Below are 16,931 nucleotides of genomic sequence, written 5' to 3' on the forward strand. Positions count from 1 at the left end.
AGAATAACCATTTTTGCTCTGATGGATTCTTCTTAACATCTTCTTGCTAATCCAGATTTTTTTTCTTTACCGCAAGTTATTCAAGTTATAAACTGACCAATCAGATGCCTCAGTAAAAGCATGTAGTGCTCGCTGGCCCCACCTCAAACTTTTGATTGACAGATTCCCCCGAGCCCGCCTTCAGTGGAAAGGATGTGAACTTTGTACAAGCTAACTTCTGATTGGCAACAGTAATTCCTCTAACATTTATGTTGTCTTATGGGGTCCAGATGACCCGACCCTTATACTGATGTGTGATCCCTCCCACGACAAAGGTGGATCAGATCTCATGTCTGCCATGCCACCAGGGAAGATAAAAAAAAAAAAATTGTGGAAAAAAAAAAGTTCAGCGTTCCATCTTGTGGGGTCCAGATGACCCCACTTTTAATGTAATCGAGAGGTTTTAAAATGGCAGCGGCCGTATCGGGAAGGCACAATGACATTTCAGCATTTTCTATGGGTGACATCAACTCCTCATTTTGTCCAGTGTTACATCAAATATCTATGTCATATGTCTATGATTTGGACGTGTGATACGAAAACACCTACTGTCTAAGATCCACGATTGAACACTTTATGGAAGACAGAATAACTATTTTTTACAAGCTTACAAACAATTAAAGACCCACTTCAACCATATTGTGATCTATTTTCAAAGTGTTCCCAGTAGTCTTTTAATTATGATTATTTATTATTTTATTAACCTTTATTTAACCAGGAAGTCCCATTGAGATTAAGGAATCTCTTTTACAAGGGAGTCCTGGCAATTATTATGCCGTTTTTAGACACAATTTTAAAATCTGTAATTTTTCTAGGACATAGCTTCTGCAGAGCGGTAGGAGGTCATTAGAAATTTGCGTGAATTTGCGTGATGCAGAGCAATCAAGTGCAGTAATATCAGAGCTATCCAGCTGTCCAGTGTGAACCAGATTCCAGCTCGGATGAGGAAAACAAAGACGTTCATGGATCTATTTATCTACAAGTGGATGTATCGGAATGGAGCAGAGCATGGAGCTAGTGGTCCGCCCAGCATATCTTTGAGGTCACAATTACAATATGGGTTTGTCTGCTCTTGATTCATTTGAATAATCAGAAAAATGTCACAAGAACATGCTAAATACACAGATTTTCCATCAGAATGGCTCTTCAAAAGTCTTAAAAAGGGGACAATCGTGGTGTTATACCCATAAGAAAAGGCAGGAAGGAACGACACCTGTTGTGTCTTCACATATGAGACCTATTGTCTGCTTAGGGAACATTTCCCAGCAGCCACTCATGCTTTTGAGAAGCTTTGAACTACATCTACATTTTTTCCATCTAGGTCCCGCATTTACTTTGAGATAGGATGTGAAATCTGCAGGTGATGCTGACTGGAAAAAGTGACATCAGTCCAGAAATTGCAAGATTAAAAAAAGGAAGTATTGACAGACTTAAAAAAAAACTAGTCAAACCCGGGATATCTGACTTTAAAATGTCAACAAAATAGAGGCAGATCCACTGGATAAACCTGATGAACACCCGTTTACCAACCTGACAGGCTTTATTTGTCGATCTGTGACACTGACTAAGAAGTACTTTAGTGGATCATTGTGTATATATGGGATCCATAGATAATCAATACACAAGGAGCAACACAGACGCATTTACTCAGCAGAAAAAGATGCTGTACTTACAGATTGCCGCCATGAAATTATATACATGCGCATTAGAAGGTTAGCTGTTAAGCCAAAAATGCATGTGGATGTCAAACTCTGGACCTCGAGGGTCAGTGTCCTACATGTTCTCCAACAGCTGTTGACGTTCCTTAATGGATAAAACACACCTGATACAGCTGTTGAAGTTCCTTAATGGATAAAACACACCTGATCCAGGTAATCAGCAGCAGATGAGGAAGGATTTCTTAAAAACCAGTTAAGGCCTGGAGTTTGATATCTTAAAGACCCACTCCAATGAAAATTGTATTTGTGTGTTTATAACTTGTTCTTATAGCATTTTTCTTTTAAAGTTGAGGATAGATAAAAAGAAATTTAAGATCAAAACGGCATTTCTGAGTATTTCTTTATTCAAAATCGTGATGGATCACGAACTGCCAAAGTCTCCCTGCTCCAATACAATTTCAAATCTTCCACTTAAAGACAAATAGATCCATTTAAGTCCCTCTGTGACAATTTTACAAAAAAAAAAAAAAAAATCATTCCAAGTAGTGTTTTAATTATGATTATGACGTTTTTGACCAAAATCCCACAATCTTAAAAAGCCATTTTCAAGACGCCGAGGGGGCGTGGCTTTTGGAGCTGAGCTTAGTACCTGAATTGATTTACAATCCTTTACAACTGCGGTCAAATGAGCCGCCGTTCACATTTCCGTGGTCACATCAAGAAGCTCCGTGGAGTCTGGTGGAGTTTTTGGAAGGTGGAGTCCTGCTACCGTAAGTATTGGATGAAACTCACACAAAAAATCCAGTGATTTGACCACAAGAATGTGAACGGCGGCTTATTTGCCTGCAGTCAATGTGAAGATACCATCTTCTCTTCTCCAGAACCTGAACTAGACTCTAGGAACAGATGAGGGTTTAGTGCATGTGCAACAGAGCTGTTGATGGAAAGAAGATCATTCATTCAAACAGAGTCTGTCCAAGACAGTTTGATTGACATATTTAAAAGGAGAAATACTCGGAAATGCAAAAATGAAATGATTTATGATGTAATGATTTATTAGCTGAGCTGCTGTTTGGCTCAGAACTGTACGGCTGGATAGCTCCAATACTGCTCACCGTTTTTTTTTTTTTGTTTTGATACGCTGTTGATACGCAGCTTGGGGTTGTGAGGGTTTGTAAGCTTGAAGGACAGAGTGTAAACAAAGGAATGCTGGGATATCAACGTAAGGCTACTTCCGGACCAACTGTCCCACCCACAACTCAAAAGGCACATTTCTAATGAGCTTCTGCAGCAGAAAACGTCTTTAAAAAAAAAAAAAACAAAAAAAAAACTTTTTTTTTGTTGTTGCTGAGAGCAATTTTATAATAGATAAAAATAAAGTTGGAGTGGGACTTGGTTTATGGCGTTTGTGAAACTTAATTAACACAAACGCTTAGTCTTATTTAGTGAAAAGTCTGATTGATTCTCATAAAAGTTATTAAAACCATTTTCTAACAAGATGCCAACTTTCCATTACTATTATTACAAGTAATACTACTGCATAACAATCAAATAAACATGATGTCGATATCTATCTAAAAACAGAATTGGACAGCAAAAACTAGGATGAAATTATGCATTTAGTCAAACATAGAAATATTTTAAATCATTTTAGTAGTAAAAAATGAAATTTTAAAGCATGTGTGCTTTAAAATATTTTTAGAATCGTGAGGATTTTTAACAAAGTAAATAGGTTAGGTCTTGACTGCAGGACTGAGCACAAAGATCTCCACTTCCCCACCTAAAGAGTCTTTGTTCTATTATTGTGTACTTTGAAGAGCAGGGATCTCTTTGCAGAATGGCTGCATCCTGGATGCTATAAAAAGGCTTCTCTTGCTCTGACATCGGAGAGAACTGTGCTGCAGAGCTGCACTCACGGTGAAGTCTGTCTGTGAAGACCATTACTTTGGAGAGCCACGTTTTGAAAGTGCTTTCTATTCAAGGAGGGGTTGCATTTTCTGTGAACTCTAGCAAACAGTAGCGCTGGAAGAACACTGAAAAGAGGCGCTAAAACTTCAGTGCTAGTGATGCTACACGTTTTATTTTCAAAACCCAAACCTGCAAAGGTGAAATACTCTGTTTTAAAGGACACTTGTGAGTAAAGAAAACAGAACCTAAGGAAAGTTTACAGATGTTAAGAGCGTAGAAGGCTAATGAAGACAGTGAATTGATGTTTTTGGAGTAAAGACACTTTACTCCAAAAAGAAAAGCATCAATTCATCACGTGTGTCATTTTTATCTAAAAGCAATTATGTTTTTTATTTATAAGACTTCCTATTTTTAGTGATTGCATTTCCAGTTTCAGTGAATAATAGATACTTTATTACAGACTCAAAGTCCATTTGCCAAAAGAGAAGCAACAGATACAATACTTTAATATATATATAAATTTGCAAATATTAATAATAGATAAATATGAAGCCACAAAGGAAGAAACAAACTTACACTTACAAGCTTTTTCCATCGGGATTTTTTCATCTGCTCCAGATTCACAGTGATTTGAATTAAAAATTAGTCAGAAATGCAGTTTTAATCTTAATTCTTTATAAATATCTCCTCCACCATATGAAAAACTACAAGAGCAGGTAAAAAGACCACAAGTGTGACTTTCATCAGAGTGGGTCTTTAAATTCTAGTTGATATACATCTATAACATAACACTGCATGAATAGTTGAGAACATTTTGATATGGTTTAATTTGTGCAATGATGTGATGAAGGCGCTACTGGATGTCGTAACTCCTCCTGCTGTTGTGCATGTCTGCACAGCGAGTTAATGGCCTGGCATTGGTAGTTAACCTCCAGGATAGGGAAACACCGCTTCCAGGCTCCATATCGTATGACATGACACACAGAGGCATCTTCAGCCACTGAAGAAGAAAAGCCCTGGATTGACCCTGCACCTTCACCAGCCACAAACACGCTCACCATCACGCAGCATTCTTTACACGAGTCACATCTGGACGTGTGAATTTGACACATAAACCCCGCAAAGGTTAGACAGCTTTTCCTCGTTTCGGCTAACGCGTCGTCAGAATTTGCTAGCACTCGGATAACGGAAGAAAAAACAAACGTAGGAATTCAGACACTTCATTTTCTTCTCCTTACCTGAATGTTGGGTGAATATATTGATCCCTGGGTCGGGCACGTTGGCAGAGGCTGCCCTGCCTGGCGGTGTCCCTGTGCTACAGCCTGGTTCCCGGGGTCTTCTCCCGGCTCCGCTCCCCCGGTTCCCCCTCCCCGGCTGCGGTTGGGGAGCGTGGGGTTGTGGTGGCTGCAGTCCGGTCGATGTAACCTCACCAACGCGGCCTACCTGCTGTCCCATCCCGGTAGTTTGTTGTGAGGTCGTTTGGGACGAAGCAAGCAAACCCCCCGCGCGCTTCTGGTTCACATCCCCCCCAAGATGGAACAGACTGGCCCGAATTCTCTTCCTCAACACCCTCCTCACTGAGATAACGTGAACTAGCCCGAGTTAGCTAGCTAGCCCGTTAGCTAAGGTTAGCCGCTACGAGTGAAACCCACCCTGCAACAATAAAACCGCAACCTCAGCGCGTGACACGGTTTTCTTTACCGCAGCGGTACAGTTCGTACCGTATGACCAAATTACAACACTCCGCGAGCTGGACTCGATGGAAAAAGGAGACAATCAAATCCTTTTTGCCGTGGTCCAGCCGCTGCGCGCCCCCTCTGACGCCGCCATCTTTACCGCAGAATAGTGGATGTGTTGCACAAGGCGGGGGTTCGCCTCGGATGCCCGGTCAGAGCGAGCCTCCACCTCCCCAGCAGCCTCTGCGAGGAGTCTGCAGTGAGAGGGTCGTGATGCCGCAGGACAGAAAACAAAAAGGAGGAAAAAAAGAAACTTAAACGGAAGAACACGCCTTAACCCCCAAGCTAAGAATTTATCCCAAAAGTCGTAGTTATTTCTCCTGTAAGCTATTATCATCATATGACACCTTTATACACCCTGATTAATAACACCCCGACTGAGAACTCTGAAGTTTTCATCAGATAAATGAAAATACAAATATTAGAGAACAATATGCATATATAGAATGCATCATTTCCCATCAAATATTTGAATTTTCCTCGTATGTTTAAGATATATTTGATCTGCAGAAAAGCACTGCAGTTCAGAAATAATTTCACAATTTTATATAAACAAATACATTTTTTGTAATATATATATATATATATATATATACATATATAAAAGAAAGTTACGTCTATTGGATTTAATATGATGTCACTCAAATTGAAATAATCTGTTTTATAAATAATTGCAACATCCAAAAGTTATTTTTAAACCTCGTATGAAATAAAAAAATAAAAAAGAAAACTGATTTATAATGGTTTAATAAATATAAAAAAATGCTAACTAAAATTAAAATTAAATTAGATATAGAATTGTTCACCAAAAATAATTTTCTTAAATATGCACACCTGTCATTTTGCTTAACCGTCAAGATTTAATATAAAATTAAATATTTGTTCTTCGTATGGACAGAGTTTTACATTCTAAAACATATAGCACAAAATCCAATAACACAAAGTTAAGGGAATAAACTTTTATTCCATCCATTATTACTTTGACCAAGAAGATAATCATTTATATAAATGAAAAGACATACAAAAAGAGGAGGTTCGAGATATATAACAAAATAAATTAAACTTAAAGTAACAGAAATTAGACAAAACTCAAACATTTTCAGTTAAGAGTTTTTCTGCAATTTGATATTTTTATCACTTGAGAGCAAAAATAAAGGAAAAAGATTAACTCAGCATATATTTGACAAAAATAATCCAAATGACTTCAAATATATCAAGTTTAAACGTTATCTGTAGTTAGTTTTAGTTCATAATACAAACTTTTGGAATGTAATCACTCAACATGAATATTCAATCCATTAAAGGCGTTACAATAGTGCCACCTTGAGGTTTAACTTTTAGCATACAAAGAATCAACATCTATTAAAGAGCATCAGAAAATTCCCTGAAAGGCAACATTTTTTAAATGTGTAATTACTTTCCATAGAAAATATAATTTATCTTTATACCACAAACAAACAAGTATTAAATACAAGCAGAAAATATTGTCTTTAGCCTTTAAGTCTGACAGTTGTGATTATCGTAGTGATTCCACATAGCAGCTTTACAACATTTGCTTCATTTACTCCGCATTTATAACAGTTGAATGACTAAAGAGAATCAAATATTCAGATTGAAACAGTACATTCGAGTTTATGCACTTCAGTCCTCAATGAATGTTAAAATCTTGATTTGATTACCAATAAATTACCCAGAAGTCTTGAGACAAAGTCAACAGGTGCCTGCATCGTTAGGGTCAGACAGTCGGAAGCACATTTTAAATCCTATTTTTTGGCAACAAAATTAAATATTTGTATCAGTCTTTACATGTATATTGTAGTGGAATCTTGGTAAAATCATTATTGCAATAAGCAAATAACGTCTGCATTCAGCTGCCGTGTGTCATTATTGCCGCAATCTTGTTGGCACAAAAGAGTGTTGATCTGAAACAACTCCAAAAAATACAAACAGTACACGGAAAGGTGCTTACAGGAACTTCTTGGTACAGAACTTTTCTGTGATGTCTGAAAACTAAAAACACATAAGGCATCCCAGTGACTGTGCTGGTTTTGGCATATCAGTAGAAGCTTTGCCATACATTCCTACAAATGTCCAACTTTAGTGCAAAGACACAACAAAAACCATAAATACTTAAATTAACAGAAACCTTAAGTGATCAGTATTAGCACTACTTCTTACTATAATCCCACAGTCAGTCTCTTTGACAGCTCCAGGAACGAGGAGTAATCAACTCCAGAAAAGATGGCTGAAAGAAGAAAGGGTCGAGTTAGTGTCTTTCCTTCCGTTAAAAATATTTCCAAAAAAGTAATGTTACCTCCTTCAAAGGACAGTATCTCTGAGCGTACCACTCCTGGGAGTACAGACAGATGATCACCCCCTGACCCAGGAACAGAGCCGTCCACATGATGACGTTCCAGATGGGGCCTTTCCTTCGGTCGTGCAGAATAAAGTTGAACATCACTGGGAATAAAATTAAGATAGAATGACGAAGATTAAATAGTTTCATGGCTGATATGCATTAATGTGTTTTTTAATTCGTTATTCTTACTTCCAAAAAACATGAAGAGGCAAAAGAGCACAGGGTAGAAGAAGCCGAAGCAAACTGCTAGAATGTACTCGTGGACCACGGCGGATATGGTGAAAACGAAGAGCATGGCTGCTAGTCTGAAACGCTTCTGAGAAATCTGAAACCACAAGAGAAAATAAAAAAAATCTAAATAATGTTTAAGCAAATGTTGGAATCTCACAAAAAATGTAAATAATTATTGGGATACAAAAAAAAATAAATAAAAATAGCTGCATTTCCACTAAACATATGCACAAAATTATAGAAATGGCGAGAAAAAAAAAACAATTTTGCAAATACACTGTTTCCATTAAATCATAATTATGCAAATAAACACAAACCAACTCAAAATATGGCAACAGATGTGAACAATACATTGATTTACATCAGATTCACATTCCTTCTTCGGCACTAGCTCTCTTCATCCATCAAAGGAGACGTCGGCGTCTTATTCAGCCGAGAGCTATGTGGGAGTGGCTTCAGATGAAGGGATTTTGGGAAATCGTGGTTGGTGATTTTACAGAGGAGTAATTCCACATGACATACTCAGCTTTGGATGAGCTGTGTGATGCTGAGGGACCTCTAGTTAGCTGTGGGACCATGTTAATTTTGGGAAATATGTCAATTCGATAAGCGCAAAAACTTTTTTCCAATAAATGGAAGTTTTTTGAAATTGTCGTGTTTCCATAAGGGAAATTTATTATCGCAAATCCAATGTGCGATGAAAATGTAGCTACTGTGATGACGGAAAGGAAGTTTTTACCTTTTTTCTAAAGAATTCACTTCCAACTTAACAAAATATAGTTGGAAGTATTTTTATCTATTAAATTAACTATTCATTATGAAGTTTGAACCATCATGTTCTCGCAATTTACAGTTTTATATGTAATAAAGAGAAGAAGTAAAAATTTCTACTTCCTTTAATTATTTTAATTAAAGCAAAATTCTATGGACTTAAAATCTGGTGTTTTTGAAACCAAAACTCAAATATAAAGTTTTTTCTTTATCTGTAAACACCGTTATACATTTATACATTTATTTTTATATCTTAGAACAAGGAAAAAAAGGAAAGAAAAAGCATCAACTTAAAATTAAATTGATTTAGTTTTGTCTCTAATCCTGGAGAACCCAAAAACAATTTTCTTCTGAGATTCAAAAGTTAATTTGGAACAATTAAGAACAGCCAAAAATATTTAACAAATTTAAGGGAAAAAAAAATATCTGTGGCCAAACTTCAGGTTCTCAAGGGTTAAATTCACTAACTGAAAAGGTAAATTAAAATCTGAATCAAAATGGATTTTTAACCTGAAAGACAAACTGCAGAATAAAATATCATGATTTTAATGGCAATTAGAACACAGTTCTTGATGGTATAGTTATAATTTTTTTAGTAAGGAGATTATTTTTTTATTACAATTTGCTAAACAATATTTTACTTGTACATCTGATATGTCAGTAACCTACAAGTTAATCTTGGCAAAGTATTTACCAACAGAAAATAAAAACTGTAAATCGACAGGAAAGTCTTGGGAAAATGTTGTATATTTCATTTATTTGAGCAGGTTTTATTATAAATGTTTAAAATAACAAACATACTATTTAATCTAGATCTGAAATACGAGGAAAATGTATTATTCCGCAGTTTAAAACACATATTTTCTTTGGACAAATGGAGTTTTTCAGGACTAAGAAAAGGACTCACCAATAGGAAATCCTTGTAAATGTAGTAATACAGCCAGTCATGGACCACCACGTTCCAAGTTCGATAGTAATTTGCAAAGGAGGTCGAATTCCACCAGTCCTGAATCGGAACCAGAATCGTTTTTTGTGTTAATTTCCACCTTAAACCCAGGAGCTTCAACATGTTTGTAGTCAAAGTGAGAACAAGACCTTGTAAAACATTCTGTCTGCAAAGCGAAGCATCTCTGCAAAAGCATTGAGCCAGCAGTGCAGAAAAGCAAAAAATGCCAGCAGGAGAACCAAAACTCCTACAAGAAAAACAAATAAATCACAAGAAAAACAAAACTCAAACATAAAAGATAACCAACGACTGCTAAGGTGTTGCTGGAAGTGTTACCTGGCAGGATGGAATTGAAGACGCAGAGGACCATCGCCCGCAGATCAAAAAACTGCATACTGATGCTGCGGAACTGCGGGATGCACAGCCGCACAAACACGTAGTAGGCGTAAAACAGACAGCCGAGAACCTGAGGACAGGAGAGAAGGAAATAAATATCATAAAATCATGCTTTTGTTGGGAGAACATTACAGTACCTGGAGAAACTTGGTAGCCACGTAGCTCCATCTTGTAACAGGGTTCCTGGATAGAGACAAGATTTACTGGACGGACTGAAGAGGAAATAACTGTTCTCCATTTGGTAAATGATTAATAGAAATACTGAAACCAAAGAGTACTGGTACCTCGGGTATTTGTCTCTGTAGATAAGCGTCGGTGCAAACAGGAAGTAGAGGTACTGAGAAACTTGAGGGATCACTGGACCGGGGCCTAACGCCAACAGGAGAGCTTTTTGAAATGATGAACGATTAAACAGATAACATAGTTCTGAATGAAGAAAGTTACACACTTGTCTTATCGTTTGCCCAGGACAGGACTTTTGGAACATTCTCTCTGACGAAGGAATACGCTTTCATCATTAAACGAACCTGAAATCAGAAAAGTTAAACACATTTATGCAGTTTTAAAGATAAAAACAACTTGAATTTGAATCTTTAAAGACCCACTCTAATGAAAAATGTGTTTTAAACATGTTATTGGGGCATTTTTCTGACAATTGAGGACACATGTAAAGAAAATGAAGCTAAAAACAGCATATCTGAGTAGTTTTTATTCAAATCGTGGAAGTCTTTTAACCAAAACTGACATTTGAAAAAGAGCTAACTGGATTACAACACGTCGTATTTTCCACTTATAGAATGGTTATTTACAAAGTAAGTAAAAATTGAATCCTTTTTTAAGGACTTTAATCTTGTTATTTTTTTGGTTTAGATTGCTTTTTAACAAAAAGTGGACAATCTGATGCATGGTCTGGACTATTGTCACGACTTGGAGTAAAACTGTAGATATAAAATTCTTTAGAGTTCTGCTTGTCTTACTGTTGATGTGTTTTAAACACACATTACATTTCTGGGTTAAAACTTTATAAATTAAAAATAATTAGGACATAAAAAATGAAAAATATTCTCTTTCTGGTCTGTTTTTTGTTAAAAAAAAAAATAAAAAAAACAACTTACCTAGGAAAATATTGTGATTAATCGCAACATAAAAGTTTGAATATCCTATTTTTTTTAAATTGATTGACAGCACTAATTAAAAATAAATGTTCTAAATGTATTTTGTGTGATTTCATGTTGTGATTATAATGCAAAAAAAATTTGCGATTAATCAGGATTCATTTTTCTCCAGTATGCGATTAATTAGTTATTTTTTTAATCGATTCCCAGGCCTAGTTTTAATACGTGTTGCAAACAAGGTTAGAAATGGATGCAATTTGTGTGTCTGCACCTGCGGCGGCTCTCCGTCTGCCAGGCAGCCGACCGCCGGCGGGCCAGGACCGGTGTTGTGCCAAGGTATGCTCCCCCTGCCAGAATGCGTTTCCCGGTCTCGGGCATCGTTGATTTGTTTCCAAACATTCATATTTTGTTCCAAAAAGTGTAAAAAGGAGGTGGATGCTTATGACAGACTTTATTCTGGGGCTTTTGCGAGTTTACTGTCATGTTTAATTGATTTATTTTTGTTAACCACATATTCTACATAAAACAACAGGGGGCTCGGATTCTGTCAGGCTGCTGCTGATCCAGCCTGTAAGAAATAATTTCCAGAAGAAACAACAAATACTTAATAATTGTCCGTTGTTGCATGCTTCCATAACAAAGTCTCTTTCAGAAATTGCGTTTCTTATCCTAAATTAGTCAAAGTTTTTTGTTTTTTTTTTTCTTTAACACAATAAGCTGTCGTTCTTTTACATAGAATATGTTGAGGAAAAATGTAAATATGACAATAAACTCCCAAAAGGCCCCAAATAAAGTATATTGTGATTATCCATCTTGTTTTTACGTTTTTTGGGGACAAAATATGAGTTTTAGGAAACAAATCAATGATGCCTGAGACAGGGAAACACATTTCAGCAGGGAGAGTACTTTGGCACAACACCGGCAGCCGTTAGCCTAGCAAGCGTTTCAACTATGCTGGCTAGCATATCAGGCTTGATTGCTTCATCTCTGCAACTCAGAGGTGAATTTCTAATGAACAAAGTTTTATGTTTTTGTTAAAATGGCATAATTTTAATTAAAAGATTGCTTTTAAAATTGATCAAAAGAGGATCAAAGTGGGTCTTTAATGTGATAAAAGAAATGATTTCATGTACCTGTTCAATGATGATGATAAAGCAGGATGCAGGTGGTAAACTGTTGGTCACGACGACGTACGCGGGCAGCAGCCCCAGGCCCACAGCCTGGTAGAGCACGAACGCAGAACCCAACAGCGCACTGAACAACCTGGGCCGACCAAAAGAGCCCGCCTGGCTCTGAGACCACAGGTGGAACAGGGTGTAGGGCACCAGGAGCACGGACAGGAACATGCAGATCCACGTGCACACCACTAGGGGGAACTGGCCAAACGCATAAACCAGCAGGTCGAAGTCCAGCACCAGCCTGAGACAAAAGACAGTTCTGTGCTTTTATGGCTCGGTGGACCTGAAAGTTCAAGGTGGTTTCATATTACCTGCCTTCATCTATGAAATCTACCACCAGAGTGCTGAGGATGAAGAGGATGAGGAGAGCAATGAACATGTGGTAGATGGTCCTGATGTGGTCCACTTCAAAAAGCTCACTGATGAAGATGCAGAAATACATTTATTATCCAAAAAGAAGAACATCCAGAACACTTAAAGAAATATACTAACTTACTCCAGAAGAGACCTCCTGTTTGTGAAATGCTTTCCCTCCCCATGAGGAGGTCGGAAATGACTGCAGAGGGCAACAGTGGTGAGAACATATTAAAAGTGTGGTCAAAACTAGAGCGGCGGGAGTACTTTCTAGGTTGATGTACCCAAGTTTGGTCTTCTCCTTATCCGACATGGGGGGTGAGAAGGCTGCTGATACAGAAGAACGCTCCAGGCTGGAGGACTCTTCTAAAAGACTATCCATCAAGTCACTCACTTGGCTGTCAAACTGACGCAAAAGGTCAGTCTTCAGAAGCTGAAGGAAAAAAAGCAAACGAGGAACACAAGTAAAATTAATTTAATTCATGTAAAAAAGAAAATTTTGGAAAAGTATCAATTTGAAACCTAATGGTACAATGACACAGTTTTGGTACCATTATGCTTTTTCTTTAATGTGTGCATTAATGCTGTCATGCAATTAATGGTAATTAATTAATTTAATCGCAATATTTGGTTGCTAGGAAAAACATAATTTTAAAGTATTTATTTGAAGTTTAAAACATCGTGGTGATTTAAGAGGCTAAAATAAAACCAAAAAAGTGACTTTATTATGTTTTTTTTAAAGAATACAAGACTTCCAACTTTTACTTTGACCCCACTGAGGGATATTTTTTTCCAATCTTAAAAATAAAAATAAATAAAAAAATTAAGAAATTTCAGGTTCAGAATGCTCTCATTTACCAAATAAAAAGAGTAGGAACACTTTGCTGAGCAATCCAAAAAATACTGAACACAAAACTTCTTATTACTGCCATAATTCAAATGTTGATATATAGCATTTCAGAGTTTACTACAACTGCAAGTTATTAGTAAAGACATGAATGATTTTGTTGTTTCCTTTAACCGATTTGGGTGAATTTAATCATTTTAGAGACTAAGATAAAGCAGAAAAGAAATGCAGAATCTAAGAAAGAAGAAATGAAACACCGAAGAGGAATTGACTTCTTTTTTTTTTTCTTTAAACAAACATTTGTTTCATTATCTGGACAAAAAACAAGCACAAGAGATGAACGTTCCCTTTAAAATTATGTTGTTTTTTTTTTTTTTCATTTCTCATGACGTTTTCAAAAAAGAGCGAGAGCAGTACGTGTGCGACACTGCATGATAAACAGTCTACATTTGTAAAAAAAAAAAAAAAAGAAAACATTAAAACTTAAAAATATAATTGGAGTGAAGTTCTAATAATTTATTTTAAATTGTTTTTTTTCTTAAATGACCATGATATGAGCGGGATTTCGCTCCTCCAGTTGTTCATAACACAAAAGTAATCATCTGATCCAAAAATGAGATTAACGTGACGAAAAATGTGCTAAGATATCTATAATTAATTATTCGTGATAATTTGACAGCCCTAATACGCATAAAATATATTAACTAATACAATTTTTCTTCTACCCACTTATTTTTTGAGAACGTTATCCCTTTATTTTTGTTCATTTAACCTTTTTTGCATTTAAAATGAAAGAAAACCAATCAATATTAACATTGCATATATAAAAAAATAAATAAAAAAGAGATAATATTAATATTAAGTCAAACTGAGGTGGTTAAAAAGGCTGAAGAAAAATTCCTCATCTTCTATTTTTAGCTCGATATATTCAAGTTCACTTCAGGACGAACGTTAGTGCTTTTAAATATCATGACACGCTTCAAACATCAGTTTGTTTAAATGTACAGATAGGGATTAACCTATTTTAGTCTAACATAAACATATTTATGATAAGAAAGAAACACATTTACTGTTTTATTTATATTTTGCCCTGAAACCTGCAAGTATGCTACATCAAAAACAAAAAAGTCACAATTACCTTCATTCATAAACACACACACGGGTTGATCTGCTGTGGAAATTCTCATTATGACTCACTCGCCTTTTAGAAAAGCATCTTTGTTATCAAACGAGCAGCAGAATTACACTTTTATGATCCAACAGAAAAGGTCATGAGAACGTTTTCAAAAATGACGTCTGTTTCACAGTCAATTTCATTTTGAAAATCCTGTTTTTTCACCAAATTAACCGTTTTCTGTCTTTATTTTTGGTCATTCTGCTGTGTAGAGAGAGGCTGTTCATCTACAGATGACTTTATTTGAAGAAATATCTGTAACAAAAATTGAGATATTAAAATTGTAGTTAGTTTAGTATTTCTAAAACTACAGAATAATGTTTATTGATACAATAAATAACAAATATTAGTAACAGTATTTGAAAGAAATAAAGAAAATGTGTAAATTGCCGTTAGAAAAGGTTACCCATCAGTCTAAACATTAAAATAAATGGATATTAGGCGCATAAAATTTTGTTTTGCGCTCCTTAAAAGTTGCTTGGCCTTGAAAGTTGAAAGTGCAGTAACAAAATAAAAAAAATGATTTTTTTTATGTTTCAATCAAGAAAAGTAAGAACCAATAAAAACATTGAGATGTTCTTCTGTTTTTGGAACAAAACTTTAGAATTGTTTGGATAAAGATCTTAAATAAGTACATAAATTTAGGTTACTGTATTTTTGATGTTTGTGGCATATTTGAAGTTAAGTTTTGCTTCTGTGTGAACTCTATCCTAAAAGATAAGCATGATAAGTCATTCCTTTCAGGTTAATATCGATCATTGTTTAAAAATAGTAAAAATGTGACTTTTTAAGAACCAAAAAAATAAACCAACCTCTGCTTTCCTCTTCAGTTGCATCTTTTTGCTTTCTGCTTCAATTATCCCTGTAAGAACAGTAACACATAAAGACAGAAATCACACATTTATTTTAATACAACAAAACTGTTTTCCATCCCAGACAAAAAGTTGCTTAAGGAGCTATTGAAGCTACTGACCTAAACTTCATCATAAAACTTTTTTGATTTCTGATCCAAATTGCAAATATTTGTCATTTTATTAGAATTCACTTCCATCCACTTCTTACTGCAGCAGCGGCTGAAAACATTTTCAGCAAAAACACACCTCTGTGACCAGGGGCCCGTTTCAAGAAGCAGGTTCAACAAATTTAGAGTTCGAACCTGAACTTAGAGTCACTGGACTCTAAATTCCCAAACTCAGGGTTTTCGGTTCCAGAACAGCTGAAAATGTTTGAATCAATCAACTTGAAGTTGTTAGAACCAGAATCATGTGTGAGCGTCGCGATCATAAAAAGCCCTGATCAATGGAGCAAAGACAGCACGATTCACCATGGCGACGGGGACAAACAGCTGAGTTTACTACTTCCGGTGGCGGAAATTGATAAGTTCCTTCAAGCATATGCGACTATAGGAGAACATTTTCTGCAAGAAAAGCAACACAGCTGCAGCGGTAGAACAGAGAGAAAATATCTGCAGTTATTTGAATCATTTCTAATAATGAATAAATAATGTCAGGAAGGTTATTTTGTCTCTTGTTGAGTAAGGAATGGTTTTTGATCTGTTACTAATTTAATCAGTAATCTCCGTAATCGTATGAATGACCAGTTTTGGTAACCCCCCCCCCCCCCACACACACGGATATCACAGCACGCTAAAACAGAAACTGTAGCTGCATATGTCAAAAAAGCATTTATTTAATTTTAATTCTCAAGACTTAAAAAATATTCGCCGAATTCTTTTAAGCGTAAAAATAAATTCCGCAACCGGGAATCGAACTCGCAATCTCTGCGGTGGGAGGCAGCGCTGCTGACGACTGAGCTAATGTGTGACGCAAGTGGTGGATGACAGATGAGTTTAGATGATTTCGCAGTGTGTGACATTCAATCGTTCCTTTTGTTAAGGGATTAAAATAAGGAAAAAAAGACTGTATTTTTTAATAGCGAGTCCCAGGAAAAACTCACTATTTATAATATTGCTGAAATAAAAATGAATTTGGAAACTCCAGTCAGTCGACTCGTGTCCTCCAAATCCTCTACCGACGTAAATAAGATTTCCTCTGGATTAATCAGCCTCCTCTCTACGTGATCCTCTGAATGAACATGTCATTTTGGTTTCTGCGTGGTGGAAACGTGACGCCTCTAATGTGAATGTTCTCTAAATGTTCATGAGGAACTCATATTTGAACATCTTTCACTTTAAAAAGGGGCGGAGACCTCAGAGAACT

At 36.2% G+C, this 16,931-nt stretch overlaps 2 protein-coding genes across 8 annotated transcripts in view; both read right to left on the reverse strand.

Moving 5' to 3' along the window:
- Nucleotides 1-5,752, reverse strand: part of abl2 (c-abl oncogene 2, non-receptor tyrosine kinase) — a 37,117-nt gene extending 31,365 nt beyond the window's left edge. Inside the window, exon 1 of one of the 2 annotated variants that reach the window (XM_024278908.2) lies at nucleotides 4,844-5,752. In XM_024278908.2, the coding sequence (XP_024134676.1) occupies nucleotides 4,844-5,060 (217 nt within the window). In that variant the 5' untranslated portion in view covers nucleotides 5,061-5,752. The remainder of the gene's footprint in view (nucleotides 1-4,843) is intronic. The other variant, XM_024278909.2, reaches the window with a different exon arrangement.
- A 575-nt stretch (nucleotides 5,753-6,327) lies between these two features.
- The window catches only part of soat1 (sterol O-acyltransferase 1), a 19,893-nt gene continuing 9,289 nt past the window's right edge, over nucleotides 6,328-16,931 (reverse strand). For 5 of the 6 annotated variants that reach the window (XM_024279348.2, XM_024279347.2, XM_024279350.2 and 2 more), the window contains 14 exons: nucleotides 15,525-15,574; nucleotides 12,976-13,124; nucleotides 12,834-12,893; nucleotides 12,649-12,756; nucleotides 12,293-12,578; nucleotides 10,493-10,571; nucleotides 10,329-10,413; nucleotides 10,182-10,227; nucleotides 9,985-10,114; nucleotides 9,798-9,895; nucleotides 9,610-9,708; nucleotides 7,890-8,025; nucleotides 7,656-7,801; nucleotides 6,328-7,586 (listed from right to left, as the gene is read on the reverse strand). In XM_024279348.2, the coding sequence (XP_024135116.1) occupies nucleotides 7,533-7,586; nucleotides 7,656-7,801; nucleotides 7,890-8,025; nucleotides 9,610-9,708; nucleotides 9,798-9,895; nucleotides 9,985-10,114; nucleotides 10,182-10,227; nucleotides 10,329-10,413; nucleotides 10,493-10,571; nucleotides 12,293-12,578; nucleotides 12,649-12,756; nucleotides 12,834-12,893; nucleotides 12,976-13,124; nucleotides 15,525-15,574 (1,526 nt within the window). In that variant the 3' untranslated portion in view covers nucleotides 6,328-7,532. The remainder of the gene's footprint in view (nucleotides 7,587-7,655; nucleotides 7,802-7,889; nucleotides 8,026-9,609; nucleotides 9,709-9,797; nucleotides 9,896-9,984; nucleotides 10,115-10,181; nucleotides 10,228-10,328; nucleotides 10,414-10,492; nucleotides 10,572-12,292; nucleotides 12,579-12,648; nucleotides 12,757-12,833; nucleotides 12,894-12,975; nucleotides 13,125-15,524; nucleotides 15,575-16,931) is intronic. The other variant, XM_036211451.1, reaches the window with a different exon arrangement.

This window comes from Oryzias melastigma, linkage group LG4 (genome assembly GCF_002922805.2).
Source record: "Oryzias melastigma strain HK-1 linkage group LG4, ASM292280v2, whole genome shotgun sequence".
NCBI classification, from domain to species: domain Eukaryota; kingdom Metazoa; phylum Chordata; class Actinopteri; order Beloniformes; family Adrianichthyidae; genus Oryzias; species Oryzias melastigma.